At 42.2% G+C, this 22,978-nt stretch overlaps 1 protein-coding gene across 1 annotated transcript; it reads left to right on the top strand.

The window, feature by feature from the left end:
• Positions 1–14,069, top strand: LOC107117909 (steroid 17-alpha-hydroxylase/17,20 lyase). Its single transcript, XM_015420094.1, has 8 exons — positions 1–306; positions 3,575–3,713; positions 7,407–7,636; positions 8,926–9,012; positions 10,515–10,727; positions 11,499–11,668; positions 11,767–11,870; positions 13,792–14,069. The coding sequence occupies exons 1-8, from the start codon at positions 1–3 to the stop codon at positions 14,067–14,069; spliced, it is 1,527 nt and encodes a 508-aa protein (XP_015275580.1).
• Positions 14,070–22,978: the final 8,909 nt, after the last annotated feature.

Below are 22,978 nucleotides of genomic sequence, written 5' to 3'. Positions count from 1 at the left end.
ATGGTTCTTCTGGTTGCCTTGCTCCTGCTGCTGGCTCTCCTGTCTTTCTGGAAGGTAGCAAAGGGGAAGCTGGAACCCCAGTTCAACTACCCCAAGAGCCTGCCTTCACTGCCAGTCATTGGCAGTCTTTTGCATCTTATTGGACACCCCCAGCTCCACCTCTTTTTCTGCAGACTGCAACAGAAGTATGGCACTGTCTATGCTCTCTATATGGGCTCCCACTATGTGGTGGTGGTCAACAACTACATCCATGCCAAGGAAGTGCTGCTTAAGAAAGGAAAGATCTTTGCTGGGAGGCCCCATACGGTAAGCAAACTCTGAGTATCTGTCTAGGTCATGAAATGTAGTGGTTGGAGCAAAAGCCATGAAGAAACAAGAACAGAAAATGTGGTTCCACTCATAGGGCAAGGCCAGAATTATGAAACAAATGAAAAAAACCAAAACCTATGTTTTGCTTTTGGGTAGGAAGGGCCAAAGGGTGTGAAGGAGTGGTGAAGACCAATATCAGAAGAATGAAGATGCATATACATATACATAAATTACAGAATGGGGTTAAATAAAACATTAACCCATGTTATAGGACTTTACAGGGCAATCTTATGCAGAGTTACTGAAGTCTAGGCCGACTGATTTTAATTAGCTTAGATCATAATAGCTTGGCACAGAATTGCACTATTAATCACTATGAGTGCAGTCCACATTCAGCTCCAGTAATATGCAACTAGTTCCATGCTACAACTAGAGGCAACGTCAAAAGACCCATCTTGCCAATGCAACGAGGCCCCAATAAGCACCACTAAGCGAATTCAGTTGTTTCTGCATCACCTGCATATGTGGAAACCTGCTTCCAAGTTAAGATGTTCTTTGCTGGACATGACACTTTATCACAAACCCTCTTTCAATGCTGAGAACAGCTCCTTTTCTAATAGTACAGGTCTTCCCCCTTCCTGTTTTGAAACGTATAGCTTGTACTTCAATGTCAAGGAAGATATTTTTATAAATATGAGTAATAGATCAGAACAGGTTCACAGAAATCTATAATGTAAAAAACTGTGATCTATGAAAAAATACTTAAGCAGCAAATATAATTTTTTTAAAAAAAAGAATACAGAGAAAGCAGAATTTCTTAACAGTATATATGTAATTATGGAACACTCTGTTATTATGAGAGGATGCTCAGTTCCCTGGACTTTGTATTTTATACATCCCCTATGAGAGTGCAATCCTATGCAGTGTTACTATGGTCTAAGCAAAATGAAAAAATCAGTGGGCCTTTAATTGGAATAACTCTGCATAAAAGTGAACTGTGAACCACTTCAGTGTGACTTCCAAGAAGAACTTCATGCATGAAGTTGTCCTGCAGAAATATAATTTTTGGATTGGGGAGGGGAAATGTACAAAAAGGACCTGTTACATGCAGCTACCAGAATAATTACTTGTGCCACACTTCACAAGTGATTGTGCACAGAATTTGAATGGTCTAGAGATAACACTTCCTGATTGATAGGGAGCACATGTTGTTTCACATATACCATAAAAATGTATGCCATTTGTGTCACTGATAATTAATACATGCTTGCCAGTTCTGTGTACTGCATGGTAGTTTACCTTCCTTTTCTCTTTCAATGGTGTATTCATACCTTTTGTTGTCCCTCCTTTCTCTTGCTGGGGCCTCATTTAGTATGTTTTTCTTTTGTCCGTTATAGAATAATTATTGAATTGGGGTGTACATATTTTTTTAAAAAAATCTAACAGTAAGAACTGTTTTGCCATATTAGCAAGGCAAAGTTGAGTGTGGAATGTACAGGGCTGGTTCATTTTGCAAACATAAGATTAGATGAACATCTTCCAGAGATGCTTGAAAGTCCTCTCAGTCATGTGCAAGATTAGATGATCTCCAAGGGTGTTTTCCAGTTCAATGGCCCTAAGATACTGTACTTCTTAAATTGCACCCATGTTCGTGTTTAGTATCGCTTAGCATAATTCCTGGCATTCTAGGAGCAAGGTCCATATTCTCTACAAACATTGCCTTTGTTCAAATGTTTGTCTTTGGCACTTAAAATGACTTTCAGCTCTTCTATCACTTGGTATGCACATGTTACAAACAGGCAATTTTAAATGCATTTGTATCAGCTTTTCTGAGTTAATTAATGGCCTTGTAGGAAGTTTTTAAAATCACATTATCAGCCCTCCTGTGCTTCACAATGCACATGTGATTTTGGTCTCTGTGTTTCATTTGTGAAATGGTACCTGGTAGAGTGCAGATACAAGCCCAAAAGTTTTCTTTGTTTGCAATTTAGACCTAAAGATCACCTTTGCCCTTCTGCACTTCATCTACTATCTGCTTTGGAAGGAACACACACACACGGCTAATAGGGGAGCATAGGTATAAACCCTGCACTGGTTTACAGGAAAACCACTTTGGGTTATGGGTGCATTCTTACATAACCCCATGAGTCTTTAGGCCCAAATCAAATGAAACACTGGAAGATCCATAACTGAATCTCTAACCTGTTTTTCTTGTGTAAAACTGCTGTGAAAGACTCTGGACTGAGACAGCAGAGTAGGAGGAAAGAATTTACTCTCCCTTCCCATAGCATCTTCCTGACCTTAAATGGTCCTTCAAAGTTGATATTTGTTCCACTGGTGACAACATACTGACACCAGGTCCAGGTTTTGGGGAGTCTGGGCAGAGAGTTTCCAGTGCCCCTCCCCGTCTCCGTCCAACTTCAGCTGCCCCCCATGCCCTCCTTCCCTTCCATCTACCTGCATTACCCCCACCTGCTAGTGTGTCCTTCCCCTGTCTGCTCAGGAGTCCTCTCACCGACCATGCTGACAGCTGCCTGAAGCCCTTTCCCTGATGGCCCTGGGCAGTTCATGCAGCTGGGAATTTCAGCAGGATATCATGCCACCTTCCAAAACAACCATTTTCTCCAGGGGAACTGATCTTTGTAGTATGAAGATCAGCTGGAATTCCAGGAGCTCTCCAGGCCCCACCTGGAGGTTGCCAACCTTAAAGTGAGTGGACCAGGGGGGGTCAACAGCTGTGGGTCCCGCTAGATGCCCTGGGCCCTGGGAGCTGTCCCAGCTTAGGGGAGGCTGATGCCATGAGAAATATAGCCATCCCGTGGGGGCATTTTGTGATTGGATTGTCTGTAAAAACTGAGTGACTGAGTCATTTCAATTCCAGAGTAAAAGGATAAACAAATGAAGTATAGTCAATATGGATCAGAATCAAGATCCCACATCTTCTCTGAAAGAATGGTGTTTTTTCCCCCCCATGCTGCTGGCTGAGTTTTTCAATGCTGAACATACAAAGACTTCTTTAAATATATTATGGACAACAAATCTCCATTTATATTGGTATTATAAGTAGCTTTTAGGTATGGCATGGATTTTTCAAAGGCTAATTTAATCCACTGCATATTTGTTACTATTGCAATGGGGAGATTGTGTGTGTTCTCCTCCAGAGTATACTCAAACAATGTGATAGCCCAGCCTATTGTATCATGAGGTATTTTAGAAAAGGGAATGCGATGTTCTGAAGCCTTTTTTTTTCACTCCCTGATCCAAGGTCACCACAGACTTGCTGACAAGGAATGGGAAAGACATTGCCTTTGCTTCTTATAGCCCTGTCTGGAAATTTCAGCGCAAGTTAGTGCATTCTGCACTTTCCATGTTCGGGGAAGGCACTCTGCTCCTGGAAAGCATCAGTAAGTTCCCCCACAGCAGTGCTGGGTTAACTCCTACGACAACAGTAACAAGAGTGTGTGGGGGGGAGGAGATGGGAAGAAGATCCTGGTAATGATACTTGTTGCCAAACATAAAGGTAATGAGGTAATAACTGTACTGCAAATTAACTTATTTTTGAGTAAAAATAGATACGTTTTAAGGGGTTTCAGAACATATTTGCTGCATTATGAGTAATTTGTTTTCCACATAGGTTCTAGGTAAGTGAATGTCAGTTACTTCAGATTTCATACCAAACCATAGTTTGGCACTATGTGAATGATCCAATGCCAGTCAGTGCTAGTCAATCTCTTCCCCTCACATGCTCAGACTCAATGAATTATTTACTGATTTAGTACATAGTTGGAAATTACATCAAAAACAGCAAAATTATAGTTTGCAGTTCAGACCATGGCTTGACATAACGGTTTAGAAGTGAAGAACAAATCACAGTTTGCCAGTATAGTAGCAGTCACTGATTAGCCTGTAAGCGCATGTGTCAAGGAGGAAGGCATGAACATGTAAGCATAGGTCTCGTTCATGTCCTGCCAAACTATGGTTTAGCTCTGAACCAAGCTCAACAAGTCAGTTATACCACAACTTTAAAATGTATATTTGTTTTCACTGTTTGATACAGTATTGTTTACATTGTTTAGAGTACAGTTGCAGAACTAAGGGAATTACAAAACAGGAAAAGAGCAACAGGACTCTTCTTGGGGGAAAAGGCATCACTTTCATTAAGTCTACACACTTAATGATTTCTGATAGAAATATACATAATTGCAACTTTAATAGTAAATGTTTTAAATTTTTTATATTCTCATTGCAGACACTATTAGGATTAACCTGGTGAATGTTCATAATTTCATAATTGTGTGATGGGGTGGGGGACACATTCACATTTTAATTTTTTTTTAAAGCCAAAAAGTTCTAGGAATGTTGTGAAAAGATATAATAATCCAGGTAGAGCCTTCCTGCTGTAGCTGTAATTATTAATACCATTTATGCATGACTGTTGTGCTTTATTAGACCTAATAAGAACAGAAGAAGGTCTAATCCATTAAATACCAAGAAATAACTTTATTTGCTTATTATGAGTTTATGGTACTATTTTTTTCTCTTTGGTTTTTCTTTGTTAATTGTATAGTTGTAGAGCTAGATTGATATAGCATAATAAAACACTACTTCATAGCATAATGACTTTCTTGACAGAACTATAAAATATAATGTGAAGAATTTTTAACAAACTATAAAGACTGTTTAAAAGTACCCCCCCCCCACAGGAATGTCAAATAGAACAGGTTGCTTCAATCTACAGGAAAAGCATGATAAGTGGATTGAAGGGGTACTAGAGATACTACTGGACAATGTTGCTCCCAAACATGCCATGATAATATTCCTCACAATGAATTGAACCCGCCTTTGGGTCAGATAGGCAGAAAACACTTTGTCGTTATTATTTGAGGGGATTTTTCTGTATAAGAATTTCAGTCTTCTGAGCCCGTATCAGAATGGATCTTACTCAACATGCGGGGCAGATGCAAAAGGCCTTATAACTGAATTTTAATTAGAAAAGTCCAGTTTCTGATGTAGGTTCTGTAAACTCTGAATGAAATTTTGGTCATCTTTTTTTCTGAGTATACTAATGAAATTCAATAGAAACATTACCAATAAAATTGAAGCCTGTTTTTGCACCAATTGCATTAATTGGTATAAAAATGATATCTAACATATAAATGGTGTCAAAATCACATATAAATTGCTAAAATGACACAGAATCCTGCAAAAGGAACCAACTGGGAACACTAACAATTAAGGGTGAAAAAAATGCCACTATGCAGAAACAAGAAAAAGGGCATACTTATACATCACAACCGGAGAGTGGAGTAAGAAGGGGGGCGGGTAGACAGAATCATAATAAACCAAGAGAAGCATTCTTGTTCTTCACTGCCACTTAGTGGTAACTCAGCAGTTAGTTACAAACTGGCCATAGAAATATATTTTTGGGATTGATTCTCTTGATATTTTGCAAGCTCTCAAATTCTACAGAACTTGTCAGGAACAATGGAACAGCTGTACAGACAGAGTACATGGATTATTTATTTAGATAATTTATTATCTAAATTTATTTTTTTAGGAATAATTTATTTAGATAATAGCATAATTACAAAAATTATATAATTTTGTAAGCATATGATTCAGGTGAGTAACCGTGTTGGTCTGATGCAGCAGAACAAAATTTGAGTCCAATGGCACCTTTAAGACCAACAAAGTTTTATTCAAGGTATAAGCTTTTGTGTGTATGCGAAAGCTTATCCCTTGAATAAAACTTTGTTGGTCTTAAAGGTGCCACTGGATACAAACTTTGTTCTTAAGCATATAAAACACTGTAATTTTCAGGTGTGTCTGAAGTCCATGTTCTGGTTCATAAGATCCATGTGATCTTATGAACTGTTAAATTTCATAATATTTGGTTAATATTTGGACATCTGTTATATAGTAATAGATTTGGTCACTATAATGCATGCATTGGTTACATACATCCAGATCACACTATCATAATGTTCTACATGTGCTGCCCCTGAAAAGTGTTTGGGAACTTCTGTTGGGGCGACCGCTAGCCTTCACTAGCTTCCAGTTTATTTCTGAGTCCAGCTCTACAGGTTAATCTTGGGTTGGGACCAAAATTCCTCAAGATAGTTAGTTCACTTAGGTGAGACGTTACTATTTTCTCTGTCTGAGGTCCAATGTCCAATTTAGGTAGTGGCACTCCAGGCTATGGAATTCTGTACCTTGGGAGAGCATCGTATCCTCTTTCTGTTCACTTTAAGGAGACAGTTTAAGACTTAGTAAATATGAGTAGTCCTATGCACACTTGAGTAAGCCTTGTTGAATTCAGGGAAACTTAGTCCTGAGCAAATAGGGGATTAATCTTCTAAAAAATAACCACAATCTGCCTACAGATGGTTGTACACATCATAAAACCACATTCAAAACCCTCCATATTTGGCTGATCTACTCCCAACTATAGAAATCAAACAGATTCCAAAGGGCTTGAACTAAATTGGGTTGCATTTCAGCCTGGTTTGCATCTCTTTCGCTTTAAGATCCCAGTATGAGAATTTTTTTCATAGCACATCTCAAACTAGCGCTTCATTCAATTTAGAAGCATGGAAAACTGAAATGGATTAAAAAGAACAAGTTTAGTTAAAATATATATTTATTTACTTTTACATTATAATCTTTCCACCAATAGATTCCTGAGGTGGTTTGACTAGGGAGAAAATAAAATATAATAAATAAAAACAGTAAAATATACTAAAGCACATACCAAAAAATAAGCACAAAAAAAGTGGTAATATTCTTCTACTGGTATCAGCCTTGCTTTAGACAAAAGCACTGCCTTTAGCAGAATGAGTCATAGGATTCATCCTATTTGCTTTGACCTATCAGCATTATTAATTTCTTTTTACATTTAGGCAACTGAGATAGTGACTTCCTCAAGGCCATACAATATAGAAGCATGGCATCAACCCTCCCAGATTTAAAACCAATGTACTACCCAATCCACTGGCTCATTCTGGATTTTCTGTCAGTACTCTTCTATCTCCCTCCCCCCTGCTCATAACGGGTTCCTCATCCCTTCATGTATCCCTTCTTCTCTGCTTTTCTTCCAGTCTGTCAAGAAGCAGCATCCCTATGCAAAACACTGACTCTGGAGCAGGATACTCCCCTGGACATGGCACCTGAATTGACACGTGCTGTTACTAATGTGGTGTGTTCCCTTTGCTTCAATTCATCCTACCATCGTGGAGACCCCGAGTTTGAGGCCATGCTCCAATACAGTCAAGGCATTGTAGACACCGTGGCCAAGGAGAGCCTTGTGGATATCTTCCCATGGCTTCAGGTGAGAGATGGGCATGGGGAAACAAAGAACACATGATGTAATCATCCACAGGCAAGGCTTCCAAAATTTGGCAGGAAAGCCAGGAGACTGTGACCACCACCTACAGAATTCTAAGTGTTATATGTGGTCCTTAATCTACTTTCGCTCCACTGTTTTAAAATTATCAACTGGTTAAAGGATCATACTGTATTAATTCTTCTGATTTATATGCTTCATTCAAAAAATTAGAGAAGGAAAGATGAATGCTCTTTTAGACATAAAAAACTGGCTTTAATTTGGCAACAGGTACTATATCCCATATTGCCTAGTGCTCCATAGGGAGGTGGCTCTTCAGATTCCTTTTGTAGAAACCAGAACACACTGGCCAAATGGGCGAAATCATAATTGTCTATTTTAAATAACCCTTATTAATGCAAAGATTTTGTATATATGCCTGTGCATGCACAGAATATGCATTTGGGGGGTGAAAAATTAGGAAATAGGCCTATAAATTTGCTGGAGTAGAAGTCATAAAGAAGTATATAGGGACTAAGAAACACATCGGGGTATCTTGCAGGAGGCATGAAACCGCAACTCCTCTAATCAGACAGAGACACCTCCGTTGGTGCTATAAAATTACAGTCCTTATTTAATAATAATTATCAGTCTGTCTCTGTCTGATATTAAATTGGCTGGCCCCTCTGTGGATGACAAAGCCACGCGATAAGGCCGTTCAAAGACAATGCATGGATTTCTTCATGCTCGGGGGCCTCAGGGGAATTCAAGAAATATATAACTTTGTAAATTAACAGAAGAAAAAAGAATAAAAACCATGGGCCTAATAAAGATTTAATATGTTCAAAAAAGTATAGAGAGTTGGGAGCTCCGGGGAAACAGCCAGCCCAAACCGTTAGGAACTTAGTGAATCCGAGAGGGGAAGGATTGAAGGCTTTGGTGGGATTTCCAAATTGTTCCCTACTCATGATTCCTCATGGGTCCCCAGCTTGATATATTTATATCCCAGCTTTCTATTTCAAAAGAAGAATTCTGGGACTCTAATACAGAATATTAAACCCCAATTGGTGAGAGCAGGCCTCTTCCGCACCCCACTCCTTCTGCTGAGTGGCTAGCTGCTCATGGAGTGACCAATGCAGCTGGACCAGGCAAACTCATGGAGAGCTGCAGAGTGGTTGATCACTGATGGAGTCATGGAACAGAAAAACATCTGCTGTGCAAAACTGAATGACAAGGAAGATGGATTCTGAACTGTAGTCTGTAGACAAACACTGTCATCTTGCTTCTCTTTCCAGTTCTTTCCCAATAAGGACTTGGCCATGCTGAAGCAGTGTGTGGAAAAGAGAGACCAGCTCCTGCAACAGCAGTATGCAGAACATAAAGTAAGTTCTTTCATGAAGGAGATGTGGCTACAAAGTGGGGAAGCCTTATTTATTTATTTTATTTGGTTTATATCCCACCCTTCCCGCTGAGACAGGCTCAGGGTGGCTCACATAAATACATAAATAATCATAAACATAATATAAATAATTGTTAAAAATCCTCCTAAAACATTAAAACACATTAATAAAACATTGGAACAGAGTTAATAAGCGAGAGTTAGATTATTTATAAAACGGCTTAGGCAACCATTCACACTAGCTCAGTTCTCCAATCAACCCTGACTGTTCCTTGGAAGGCCAGATAATGAAACTAAAGCTCAAATACTTTGGCCACCAAATGAGAAGGGAGCACTCACTAGAGAAGATCCTGATGCTGGGAAAGATTGAAGGTCAAAGAAGACGGGGACGGCAAAGGATGAGATGGTTAGACAGTGTCATAGATGCAACGAACATGAAATTGAGCAAACTTCAGAGGACGGCGGAAGACAGGAAGGCCTGGCGGGAGCTGGTCCATGGGGTCGCGAAGAGTCGGACTCGACTGTGCGACTGAACAACAACAACAAGGTGATAAGCCAAGCACAGGCTGGAATAAGGATGGTAAAGCCAAGGCACAGGGACACTCCTCGGTATATAGTGTGGCTCTTTAATTGAAGGCCTGGTGGAAGAACTCCGTCTTGCAGGCCCTGCAGAACTGTAAAAGGTCCTGCAGGGCCCTGATTCTCCTCCGGGAGCTCATTCCACCAGTATAGAACTGCCACCAAGCAGGCCCTGGATCTGGTAGTCACCAGCCTGGCATCTTTGGGGCCAATTTGGCCGGATCCAGAGATGGTTTTTTCAAGAGGGAACAAACCATGGCCTCCATAAGTGTCTGAGGGAACAAGCCCTCTGAAAGGGACTTGTTAATGATCTCCCTTAGGGCGCCCCGAAACCCATCGCGGCCCGCTTTAATAAGCCATGACAGGCACAGATCAAGGAGGCACGTGATAGGGCATACAGTTAAGAGCAATTTGTCGACTTCCTCTAGGCGGAGTGGACTGAAATAATCCATAACCTGACAAGAAGACATGCGTGGGGCCTCAAGCTCGCTCACTGTTTCAACTGTGGTGGGGAGGTCACGGTGGAGCAACAGGACTTTATCTGCGAAGTAGCTCGCAAAAGCCTCACAGCCAATGTCCAGTTCCCTAGCATTTGACCTGCCTTGTGGCAGAGTTGTCATAGCATAGGCCGAATTGTTCTAAATAATTGGGCTGGGTGTGAGCTCACAGATGCAGTCCAGGCTGCGTAATACTCTTTCTTTGCAGCTTTGACTGCCATCTCATAGGATCTCATAAACGTCCTTCCTCTACATCCCTCATCCAATCATAACAAAGGGGCATTTCACTAGTAATAACTAACTGAAATGCTCAAATTTTGATGCATAGCAGCCAAGGCTTTAGCTTCTGCCTATTTTTCTGGTGTTCCTCAAGCTGAGCTCACGGTTGATCTCACATTTTCCCTCCCAGGAAACATTCAGTAGTGATTCAGTCACTGACTTAATGGGCTCACTCCTGAGAGCCAAGCTGAACATGGAGAATAACAACAGCTATCATTTGCCTGGGACAGAACTGACAGATGACCACCTACTCATGACTGTGGGTGACATCTTTGGGGCTGGTGTCGAGACCACCACTACTGTGCTGAAGTGGACTGTGTTGTATCTTCTGCACTACCCAGAGGTACCTGCTCCTCAAGCCATGCCTAGCTTAGTTTTATTTCTTTTATTTGATTTACATCCCACTTTTCTATTCAAAATCCAGCAAGCAACTTGCATTGTGAGAATGGACAGTCTGAGCCTGATGGAGCTTACACACATAACAAAATGTAAATTCTTCCCTCGGCAGTGTATTCTACCTTGACAGACATAAATACTACCTTTCATTTATCTCTTGGTCATGAGTGCAATGTCTTTTTGCAAGGAACTGCCCTGTTCAGCACATCTCTTGCTCTTTGCTCTTGTTATGTTATACTGTTTCTATAGATACTAAACTTGAGCAATATAGTATATATTATATGATATTTTTCTTCATAATGTGCTGAGCATTCCTTGGCTGTGATAACGCCTTCCCCTCTGCATTCACAATGCATTCTTAGCAGTAATCTTTGGCAAAAACTGATAGCTGTTGCTTCGCTCAAGTGTAATTGGAATAATCATAAGCATCCATCTATTAGTAGCATAGCTTCCCACTGCCACGTAGAGAAAAGTAATAATATATGATACTCCTTTTTTCCAAAGTTTTTGCCTTCCATTCTAGGCAACACTATTTGCTGTGGCAAACATTTCTTTGTACTCAATGTCCACATTAATTGTTAGTTAGCCTAACAAGGGGAATGAGAAAGGGTGCATAGCATCTAGCTAAAGCAACGGGTAAGGCACACACAGTTGTATTGCCTATTCTCTTCCTCACTGCCACAACCATCTGACTAGCCTATATCATTTCTCTCACCAGGTGCAGCAAAAGATCCAAGAGGAACTTGATCAGAAAGTAGGCTTTGATAGATATCCCCAGCTCAGTGACCGCCGGCACTTGCCTTACTTGGAGGCCACCATTAGTGAGGTTTTGCGTATCCGCCCTGTCTCTCCACTTCTCATCCCACATGAAGCACTGGCAGATACAAGGTGAGGGCTGGATCCAAGGGTGAAGTCTGATGCAAAGCCGTGAAGGGGGATAGGACTGATTCTAAATAAGGGTCTGATGGGTTTTGGTGTTTCTGCAGCATCGGAGGGTATGACATCCCTAAAGGAGCTCGAGTTGTTATCAATCTCTGGTCTATTCACCATGATGAGAAAGAATGGGATAAGCCAGGGGAATTTAATCCAGGTAGGTGTAAAATGCTGCCTCCCCAGGTGGCTAGCAGAGATGCTCTTTCACCTGTTGTTCCAGCTGCCATTCCTCTTTGCCCAAGACTGCTTTCTAATCTTCTCTTACTCTCAAGCTTGTGATAGTTGTTATACCTAACCATATTCCCATACTCTTGCCTGATATGTGTTTCTCCTCATTGGTTAGAGCTGCCAAGTGGGGGCGGGTGGCGGGTAAACCCCCACTCCAGAGGCCCGATTTCCGCCGCCGTGGAATCGGGCCCCGGGGGGAACTCCACCCCCCCAAAGCGCAGTGTGGCTGCGCCACCAGAGGTGACGCAACCATGTCAATCACGTTGGGGCGTGGCCCCAATCGTCGGAGGGAAAACTCAATGGTTTTCCCTCCGACAATCGGGGCCACACCTTCAACGTGATCGATGTGACACGTCACTTCCGGTGACGTGCTGGCGGCACGCGCACATTAAAGAACAGCTACTGGAGCCCGGTGAGGCTCCCCCGCTGGTAAGAACATTTCACTTGGCAACCCTATCATTGGTCCCTTGGCAGTAGGGCTGTGCGTAGCCATACCCCAAGGCTGCAGCTTCGAATGGCATTGAAACATCAATAGACGCTCAAGGTGGGGTGTTAAATTCCTGTCCAAATTTTGGAAGGGTGTATTTTTATCCCATATGTCTTCCAAAGAGCTCAGGGTGGTTCTCCCCTTTTCCATTTTATCTTAACGAGCCTGTGGGGTATGTTAGGCTGTGAGATGTGCAGTGTAATCCTAAACAGAGTTTGCCAAGCTGAAATGGCAGGGGAGCATCACTTGCCCCATCAGAGGAGCTCCACATGCGGTGAAGCTTTCATGTGGAATCTTTCCAATAGGGCCCCTGTGTTGTTTCAGCTCTGGAACAAAACTCAGGAAGACAGGAGCCCCTACCCGTGTGTTGTGGTCCTTGGCCAAGTTGGGCCACTGCCCAATGTGTCTTTTGTTGGATATTGTAACTCTGCATGCAAGTGGATCTGGGAGGGAAAGGGTTAAGAGAATTCTCTTGTACACTGAGCAGTTGGCCCCACCCTCTCATGGGTTAGATGTTGAGCCTCCTTGTTCCTTGCTTGCTTTCTGTTTCATCTTATTATGGGACCTCTCTTCTCTCTCCTACTTGGGCTTAGAGCAAGCTAACCTTTTTGAGGTTAATCTGTTCACAAGAAGTTAAATGTACCTATGTGAATATGTCATGTAAGATGTGCTTCTATTTTTGTAAGTAAAATTTCTTTCTGTCGTTACCACTGGAGTCAGATCATCTTTGTAATTTGTTTGAACAGTATTTTCTCCTTAACCAGGAAATGTGGAGGATTGGGGATACTGCATAAAGTTTCTGTGCTTCGAAGTCAAATGACTTTTTTTACATTTAACCCAGTATCTTTGAGCCTCCGTGGCGGACTCATGGAAGCCATAATGTCTGGTTCTGCTCTCAGTGGGGATTTGAACTGAGTTTTTCCTGTCATAATCCAACACTCTGACCAGGAGACAACTTTGTCTCTATGTAGATTTCCCAGCCAGTTTTCACTATGATTTCATTCTGGAGTTTGATGTATTAATAATTATTATCATATGGCATTGTGTGTAGTATAGCCAGGAATTCCTAAGATTGTCTGGCATCCAGAAGTTCTAGCTCTTTTAGCGTTATGCACCACTAGGTGGCAAGCTAGACTTGTTTTTGAGGCAAGAGACGTTTCAGAGGTAGTTTGCCATTGCCTGCCTCTGCATCCATGACCCTGGTATTCCTTGGAAGTCGCCCATCCAAATACTAGCCAAGGCCGACCCTGCTTAACTTCCGAGATCTGACAAGATTGGGCTAGCCTGGGCCATCCAGGCCAGGGTGGAGTTTGATGTGTTTCCTAGGGAAATGTTAAATAAAAACATATCTGTACTACCCCAGGTCGTTTTCTGGATGAACAAGGGAACAGACTCTACTCTCCTTCACCTAGCTACCTACCATTTGGAGCTGGCATCCGAGTCTGCGTGGGAGAAACACTGGCCAAGATGGAGCTTTTCCTCTTTCTGTCTTGGAGCTTGCAAAGATTCACATTCAGTGTTCCTGAAGGCGAAATGCTTCCTGCCCCAGAGGGAAAATTTGGGGTTGTACTTCAAGTACCAAAGTTCAAGGTGAAAGCCACACTACGGGAAGGTTGGCAGGGTCTGGTAATAGAGCAGTGATGTTACTTTGGACTAGATCAGCTGCCTTAAAGGAAGAGCTGTTTGGACTGTCGTTCATAGGACTAAAACAGAAAGGACATTACTGTTAATTTTGCTGTTGACAACAATAGCTGTAGACCCTGCCTTCTCTCTTCCAGATTCCTGGAGAACTAATCTGGGATGCAGGATTTTGTGTGGTAAAGCAATGGCAAACCCAAGGTGTCAGCAACAAAGACATTCAGGCTCATATGGACCCTAGCCCAGGACCCTCAGCTATGTGAACTAAAAAGTAAGGTTGTGATTTAGCATGTTTTTGGCAAAATTAGCAAAACATCACAGCCTCTTTTTTCTGAACATCCATATTATGAATGATGAGCATCAATCTAGTGTCTCCTCAAAAGAAAGACCATGTCATAAGTAATATGTGGTTATTAACAAAATGCAGAAATGGATGAGAAGACAGTGGCCTCTAAGATGCCTGGTACCAACAAAATGCTACCACTTAGATGCAACCCATTTTTGTTCTAGTATTGTCTGTAGGAGGAGACAAAGTACTAACTGTACCGAGTGTACAGTACTAACTGTACTGAGTAACTAGGATAGATGTATGCAGTTGTCAGAAAAAAAGCTGTTTTCTATGGAAGATAGAAGTGTTGGAGGTGGAAAGGTGAAAGAACTTATAAAGGGACTGCTTTAAGACACATACAAAAAACTCACCCTAAAGACCAGGTGTAATTAGGGCGGAAATAGGGATGTTGGTTTACTTCCATCACTGAGGGCTGTGCATTAAAGCCCTTGCTTTAATTGATTAAACTTGTTGGTGGTCTTAAAGTATGTGCCACAACGCTGTCATGGCTTCACTAAAAACTGATAACACACCAATTCTAAATTTGCTAGATATTGCTCACAAACATTCTTATTGGATGTGCTTACTTTGCTCCTACAGCCCCTACTATTTCCCCCCATCCACCTCCCTCCTTTCTTTTAGTGATCAGAGTAGACTGGCAGCTGTCCTTGAGCTTTCATTGAAATAGGCCTGTAGTCAGACATACAAAGTTGTTTGAACCTTACACTGGGGGATCCTGTGTTCACCTAGCGGGAGACACATTATATTAAAAGGAAAGTTGAAAAACATGTAGTTTATTTTTCTGAAAATGATATTAGCTATAGAAACACTGGTGATTTAGGCAGCTAAATGTTTTACCGGAGCAACCATTTATTGAATCCAGAGGATTGCACTTTTCATGTGCCCAGTAATGAAGAAAACTCTGGCTGTATCTATATGGTGAGTTTCTTGTTTTTTTAATGTTCTGTGGTTATATTACATTGCAAGATGACCCGTAACTACTCAAGAGTTATAATTCTCTTCATCAGTTACCCTCCATTAAACTATGACCCAAATATTCTTCTGTAAACTGACTCAGATTCCTCCCCGGAGTGGAGCACATATGGCTAGATGGGGAATAACGAAAAAGAAGAGTAGAAGAGTTGGTTTTATACCCTGCTCTTCACTACCTGAAGGAGTCTTGGAGAGGCTTACGATTGCCTCCCCTTCCTCTCCCCACAACAGGCACTTTGTGAGGTAGGTGGGGCTGAGAGAGTTCTGAGAGAGCTGTGACTGTCCCAAGGTCACCCAGCTGGCTTCATGTGGAGGAGGAGTGGGGAACCAAACCCAGTTCTCCAGATTAGAGTCCTGCCTCTTAACCACTGTACCAAGGACACACGACAAGAGCAGGCAAGAAGGAAGAATAAAGGATAGTAAAGAGGGAAACTGTGAAAAGCAGATTCAAAGAGACAACCTAAAAGGGGAAGGCAAATAATGGAGAGATAATTGTAACTTTGTCCTCAGTAAATCAGGTAAAATGAAGTACGTGTACAATGCATTAATTCTCTTTTTTAAACAATATTGACCAAGCACAGCATTCTTGTATGCTCAGTTATATGTATCCATTATTAAGACATGGATATTATGCACACCTTTCTGCATCTTTATAATACTACATGGTGTGAAGGATAGTTTGTTTAGAAATTCCCTCCATGATTGTATCTTTTTGTTGTATCAAATGAATATTTTTTAAAAATCATAATTTATACCTGCATTATACCAGAGTCTGGTGCATTTCCAGTCCAGATCAGTCTGTCTTTCTTGCAAGCTAGATGTTGTCAGAGTGTTATGAAAGACTCTGACAGAGCTCACTCAACATAGTTGTTTGAACTATAGTTTGTTCTAATTAAACCAGACTTCGCTTTAAAACCATCTCTGCATTTTCCTGCATCTATGAAAATCTTACAAAGGACGCTTTCGCTTGATATATTTGAGAAGAGCCACATAGAAGGGATAAAGAGGAAGTGTTACCTGTCTTTTACTGGACTAATCAGCCATTGGAAGACGTTATCCCCATAATGGAGACATATAAAAGTGCCGGCAGCAATTGCGATGATGGAGAAATATGTGGTTGATCTGTATTTGAATCTGTAGCTATATTGCTTGACTTACTGCGTATCATTCAGAAAGTTATGCAGAATCTGACTTCTTTTGAAAGACAGGTCTGGAACCATCCTAATTTACTGAACTGTTGTGAAGCTGGATGAACTAAGAGTGTAATATAACAGTGGAATCCTTGCTGTATATGGCAACAGACTTACTGTCCACTGAAATCAATGGGCTCTAAAGCCGTAACTCTGTTTAGGATTGCACTGTAAGAATGGTATATTAAATATGTGTGTCATATTATATTATGGCCTTTGGTCACTGAGTTTAAAGCACTAACAAGTTGCACCCTTTACCTCCTTCCATGTCTTCAAAGTTCAGTGGGATGTATCCAAAGGGGCTTCTGATTTTGATGGCGGAGGAGAGAATTGATTGCAGCCATCTTTTCAGAATCTTAAAGTGTTACTGTGCAATCCTAAAAAGACTTGCATCCTTCTAAGTCTATTGGACTCATTGTGCTTAGGAGGGTTAACTCTACTTAGGATGGCACTCCAAGTTACTCCTTCAGCATTGTGGGTAAGATTAGATGCTAACAACAGCAGTCAGTCTGTTACTGTATTCAACAAGGGGTCTAAAGGGGGAGGGACTTTATATGCAAAAAAGAGATGTCATGTTTATATATGAGTAGACATATTTTGCATTTAGATTTTAATAAACCTTTCCCAATAGATATTTAATTTTAAAACAAATTAATATGTTAATAAAGTGCATCAATGTGGTACTTATCTGAGTGGATCTTTCCTGGTTCCTCTGTTTGCTAGAATAGTGGCTTTTTCACTCATGTTCCTGGCTCCTGAGAGAGTTTGCATTCTATAATCCATTACTGATGTATATGCACATTCCATTAGTGTTGTTTTACATGTATGATCTACAGGTATTTGACATTTTGTTTTACATGTATGATTTTGTTTTACATGTATGATCTACAGGTATTTGACATTTTGGAAGAATTAAAGCACTTCCTTGGCAAATAATGTCGCTTTTTACTAGAGTAAAGAGTGTATGCACTTGCTCTGGCCATAAAAGCACAAAGTACAAGGTGCACGTCTGCAGTCAGGCTTGGGATTTTTCCCATTACGGACATTCTTAACAACAAGGTGGCAAAAGAATGGATGGCAGGTTGCATCAGCATAAGACATGTTGAAAGAGAACAGTGAGCTCCCATCTCTAGTTCCAGCTCCTGCCAACCTAGCAGTTCGAAAGCAAGAAATTGCAAGTAGATAAATAGGTACCACTTCAGTGGGAAGGTAACAGCGTTCCGTGCGCCTTGGTTTTTAGTCATGCCGGCCACATGACCACGGAAACGTCTTCGGACAGCGCTGGCTCTTCGGCTTTGAAACGGAGATGAGCACCGCAACCCTAGAGTCGGATTCGACTGGCTTTCGAGCAAGGGAACCTTTACCTTTTAAACTTATTATAAATATCTGTTTAAAAGCCAACAACTTGATTTCTATATTTTTACTAGTACAGATTTTACTAGCACAGGTTTTTATCACTCCCAGGGGTCAACTAGATGAGTGAGGACACCATGGGGAAGGGAATGCAATTTGGACCAGGGACGCAGGACTGGATGGGTAGGTAGGGGTTAACCTCCTCCCACCAGAGCAGTTTCCTATATCAAAGTAATTGCCTCCACTTGAGCAGCAATTTGACCTAAGGGGGGGGGGGCAGATTGTATCCCCACCTGGCCACACAGCGGAGCTAATAGCCACCCAGGGGTACCATTTTTGAATGGGTGAGCTGAAGTCGATGGGAGTTTACAGAATGCTGGAGGGCAAAGTGTTCACCCCTCCTGCAATTCCTGGCAAGTCTGCAGCTTGTACTAACTAGTGCTGCCCCAACTTTGAAGGTTGATGTTTGGGAAGGAAGAAGGGAAGAGTGTTCATAAAAATCAGACCTCCTACCTTTCCCTCTTGCACATATTTCACACCTGTCCACGGGCATTGTTCCCCATATGTTGCTTGATTACCTTTCCCCCCTTCTTCCTGTGTGATCTATTGGAGGACAAGCCAAAGCTTTGCCATTTTGAGTCTGTTGCAGGCTTTAGCCCTGGCAAAGTCCAAATATGGAGGGACTAGTCAATACATCTAAAAGAGTTTCCAAGCCGCAAGAGGTTAGCTCATTCTGTTTTCACCCACATCCCTCCTAACAAGACCACACCTGATTCCAGGTTTTACATGCTGGCCATACATTTCCCCTAGATGTGTTTCACCTTTAATCGTAAGGGCCAGAGGTGTGAGTACTAAGGGACTCACAAGTTGGTTAGTCACCACAGGAGGACTTAGAAACTGAAAATCACACAACCATATATGGAATTAGATTAAGATTTGTTATAATTGTGTACTAAATAAGAATAAAAGATCTTTGACTCGGAGACACAAGCTACAATCTCTTGTCATGAGGGGTCTGTGGCAGGAGGGTGCCTGACAGACCAACTTGGGGGGAGGGGAAGGAATCAGCAGGGAAACCACTGCTGCAACCCCAGAGGAAAACTCGCTGGTGGGATGGGAACCTGTATATGCAGAAGAACCTAAAGGCTTCACCCAGACTCTGGAGCAGGGGAAAGCTAACAAGCATCCAGGTAATCAGGCAGACCAACAGGCTGACGAGGAGTCTCAGATGGGAAGAGCAACCCTACCCTCCGGGAGGATCGGGCAAGGCAAGGGCAAGCTCAGCCCATGGATGGAGCTGGCAGAAGAAGGAGGCAGAAAGGGAAGCAGCCAAGCAGGCTGTTAACGTTTGGGCTGAGGGAGTCTCTTTGTAACTAGAGTGGTCTGTGCATTAAAGAATGCAGCTACTGTACCTGATGGCCTATGTCTGGTTATTGCAGCTAAGAACAAAGGTGAGAACATAGACAAATGTCCACTCCCCCAGCATATATGGCCCTTGCCATCCACAGGGTCTATCTATTATGTTGTTATAATTAAAAATGATTTGGTATCTATAATATGAATAACCACTGTAATTACAGGGATACCAAGATGCTGCAGGGGTGGAGGATCTATTAAAATGATCTGTCTCAGAGTCAGATGGATCTGTATGGTTTCTGATGGCTCTAGGGAACTTTCCTGTCAATATGGTTGGTGCTCCTGTAGATGTACTGGTTGACCTTTGGAACAGCGTTGCCAGCTTCAAATTCAGAAATACCTGGAGATTTGAGGGTGGAGTCTGGGAGAGTGGGGTTTTGGTAGGGACCTTGGTAGGGTATAGTGCCATACAGTCCACATTCCAAAATGGCCATTTTCTCCAGGAGAAGTGGAATAAAAGTTTTAAAATAAGTGATTTATGTAGTCTGGAAATCAGTAGTAATTCTGGGGAGTCTCCAGCCCCCACCTGGAGATTGGCAACCTTGCTCTGGAATGAGGAAATGATCCAAGCAGTTGACATAAAGAGTGCTATATGCGCTTTCTCAGGTGTCAGAGCCCAGGTAGGCCAGAAGGGGTGCAGGCAATGAAAATAACAGTGGAGGAAAATTTGGACCGAATCTGATAGCACATGGCCAAAAGCTCATTTTAAAGTGTACTTCGTGGCAGTGATGGCAGCAAAGAAACAATGCTCTTCTGACATGAGTGTGTCTGCACAGTATAGGCCAACAGCAGTAATCCAGTGTCTGATTGCTCCAACGCACTCTCGTGGCATCGGGATGATCTGATCAGGCACTCTGTGCCGTTGTTTGCCCCCCCCCCCCCTTCTCAGTATGTGCACCATCGCAAACTCCATAGGGAGCCCTTAGTGCAGGCGTGTGATTCATCAATCCCTCGGTTAAGTACATGGGGGGAAACAGCACAAACCCCCCCCAACTCACCCGCAGTTGCATCTGGTCATGCACTGATGGACTGTGCCCGCAGCTTCAAAGGGGTGTGTGATCGTGCAACTGTGGGTCAAATTCCTCCGGAGGAAATTGCCTTACTTCTCTCCCCCTCCCCCCCGTGTTTTCTGGCGCGTGTGACTGCAACCACTCTTTCAGGAAAGGGTATGAAAAACTGCTGGGAGGGGGAGGATTGCATTCCACGTGAAGACTGTTTGTGGAATGTGCCCCTCTGCCACAGTTTGGTTTAGCACTAAAAGCAGTTCAGTTTGTTGAGTGTTCACTAGATGGCACTAGGCTCACACCTACTGTTGTTGTTGTTCAGTTGCACCATTGAGTCTGACTCTTCAGCATGTAATTTTTGAGGGTAAAATACGGGCTAGTCCAGACCTGAGGCCTCTAGCAGAAAAGGCTGCCATATTAAAATTATTGCTGATAGGATGCAGACGGTTCTTGGACACAAATGTAACCATTTTACTGTGCCATTCTCAAAAGATAAAACAAATAAGTTCTTACCAAGGGAACAAACAATTTAAACAAATCACACCAAATAACTCCAGGAACTAAAGAGGGATATGTTTGGAAGGGCATCTGTTTCAGCAGAATCTCCAGTAAGAAGCCCTAGAGAAATGGCACCCGTTCAATTTTAGAGGATAGTTGTGTTGGCCTGCAGTAGATTCACATCCAATAGTGTTTTAGGGACCAACAAGATCATCAAAGGTAATCTTCTGGTCCCCTGATAATCGTGTTGGTCTGGCTGTGACTTTTTGATGGCAAAAAAAAAATCTTGTTGGTCTCTAAGGTGTTACTAGATTTGAATCTAGGACCTGTTTGGAGTCTTGTCTGAGAAGACTGAGGGTATAGCATGTAGAAAAAAATGTGGTTTCTGGCATTTTTTCGAGCTTCCAACACAAAAGGGGGGATATGTGAGGGCATGTTTTTTCAACCAAATAATTACTTCAAAGCATTTTCAACACAAAAGCTAGATCTTCAGACCAAGTTTCACAGCAAATTTTTAAAAATCTTTTGATTATTCCCTCAATGATGATGACTACTAGATAATTTCCATAATGCACATTGAGGAGGAGTTATGCTTTCCTCCCATGTCATTTCCCCAGCCTGAAACAGTCTTTGGAGTGCTGTTTGACCTGTTGGGAAAACCCATGTTTATCTTATCAATACATGTTGAGCACAGGGGAAAGCGAGAAGACCTCTCCCCTCATGCAGCATGGTCCCAATAAGAACCGGACTGCCACATCCCTGCAGATTTAGTTCCCAGTGGGGACTTGCCACTCATGTCTGGTTGAAAGTCCTCAGGGTGGCCTGGACATCACCTGAGGACTTTGAACACGTAGTTAGGCCCTATAGAAGAGGGCTACAGCTACAATTACAATAGCCACAGCAGAAGCCACTGTGTTTTTCGTGTCTTCATTTCAGCAGCTAGTTTTTAAAGGAAAAACAAATGTACCATCCTAGGGAAATAAAGGTTTGCATAGGCTTGTCGACCTCCAGGTGGGGCCTGGAGATCTCCCAGAATTACAACTGATCTCCAGACTACTGAGATCAGTTCTCCTGGAGAAAACGGCAGCTTTGGAGGGTGGACTGCAGGGTTCCCCTCCCATCCCTAAACTCTGCCCTCCCCAAAGCCATACCACCACATTTACATTAATTTCTCAGCCCTAGCACCCATTCCAACTTTCAAAGATTCTAGAAGGCCCAGAGATAAGCTTCAGCTTCTAGGGTTGCCAACCTCCAGGTGGGGCCTTGAGATCTCCCACTATTACAACTGATCTCTAGACAATAGTCTGGAAACAGTCTACATTTCCAGCCATTTCTTCTGGCATATTAGATTAATGCTAGGCAATACATTAGCACAAATTGCTTAGGTTAGATACGACAAAAACAATATTTAAAGCAGTGACAAAAATAATTTTTCTACTGTACACACACACACAATCTTGGAATCAACATTCTTCGATTCAGGTGGGATCTACTGCACTCCACAGAGGAAAAGAAAGTAAGGCCAACTTTGTGGCTGATTTTTTTTTTAATTCCAAGATTCGTTGTTTCCTGTTTCGGTAAAGGTAAACGTTCCCTTGCTCAAAAGCCAGTCGAAGCCGACTCTAGGGTTGCGATGCTCATCTCAGTTTCAAAGCCGACGAGCCAGCGCTGTCCGAAGACATTTCCGTGGTCATGTGGCCGACATGACTAAACACCAAGGCGCACGGAACGCTGTTACCTTCCCACCGAAGTGGTACCTATTTATCTACTTGCAATTTCTTGCTTTCGAACTGCTAGGTTGGCAGGAGCTGGAACTAGAGAGGGGAGCTCACTCCGTCATGCGGCACCCGGGTCTCGAACTGCTGAACTACTGACCTTCCACAGCCTGCAGTTCAGCGTCTTAACCACTTGAGCCACCGCAGCTCCTGTTTCCTGTTTACCAAGAACTAAAACTACATTACAACTGCAAAGCCGTGAACACAAGAAATAGAAAGACTATGATATAAACAGGGCCTTCTTATATTGAATTCTCTCACTGGCATCACATGAAACCATGGTTTGTACTGATAATAGTTAAGGACCAACTCATGATGTGAACTTCTAAACATGCAACAGATAAACTGTAGTTTA

Source organism: Gekko japonicus, unplaced genomic scaffold, assembly GCF_001447785.1.
Source record: "Gekko japonicus isolate JY-2015 unplaced genomic scaffold, Gekko_japonicus_V1.1 scaffold29, whole genome shotgun sequence".
Taxonomy (NCBI): Eukaryota; Metazoa; Chordata; class Lepidosauria; order Squamata; family Gekkonidae; genus Gekko; species Gekko japonicus.
Note: the sequence above shows the minus strand (reverse complement) of the source record. Positions and strands in the feature narration are given on the sequence as shown.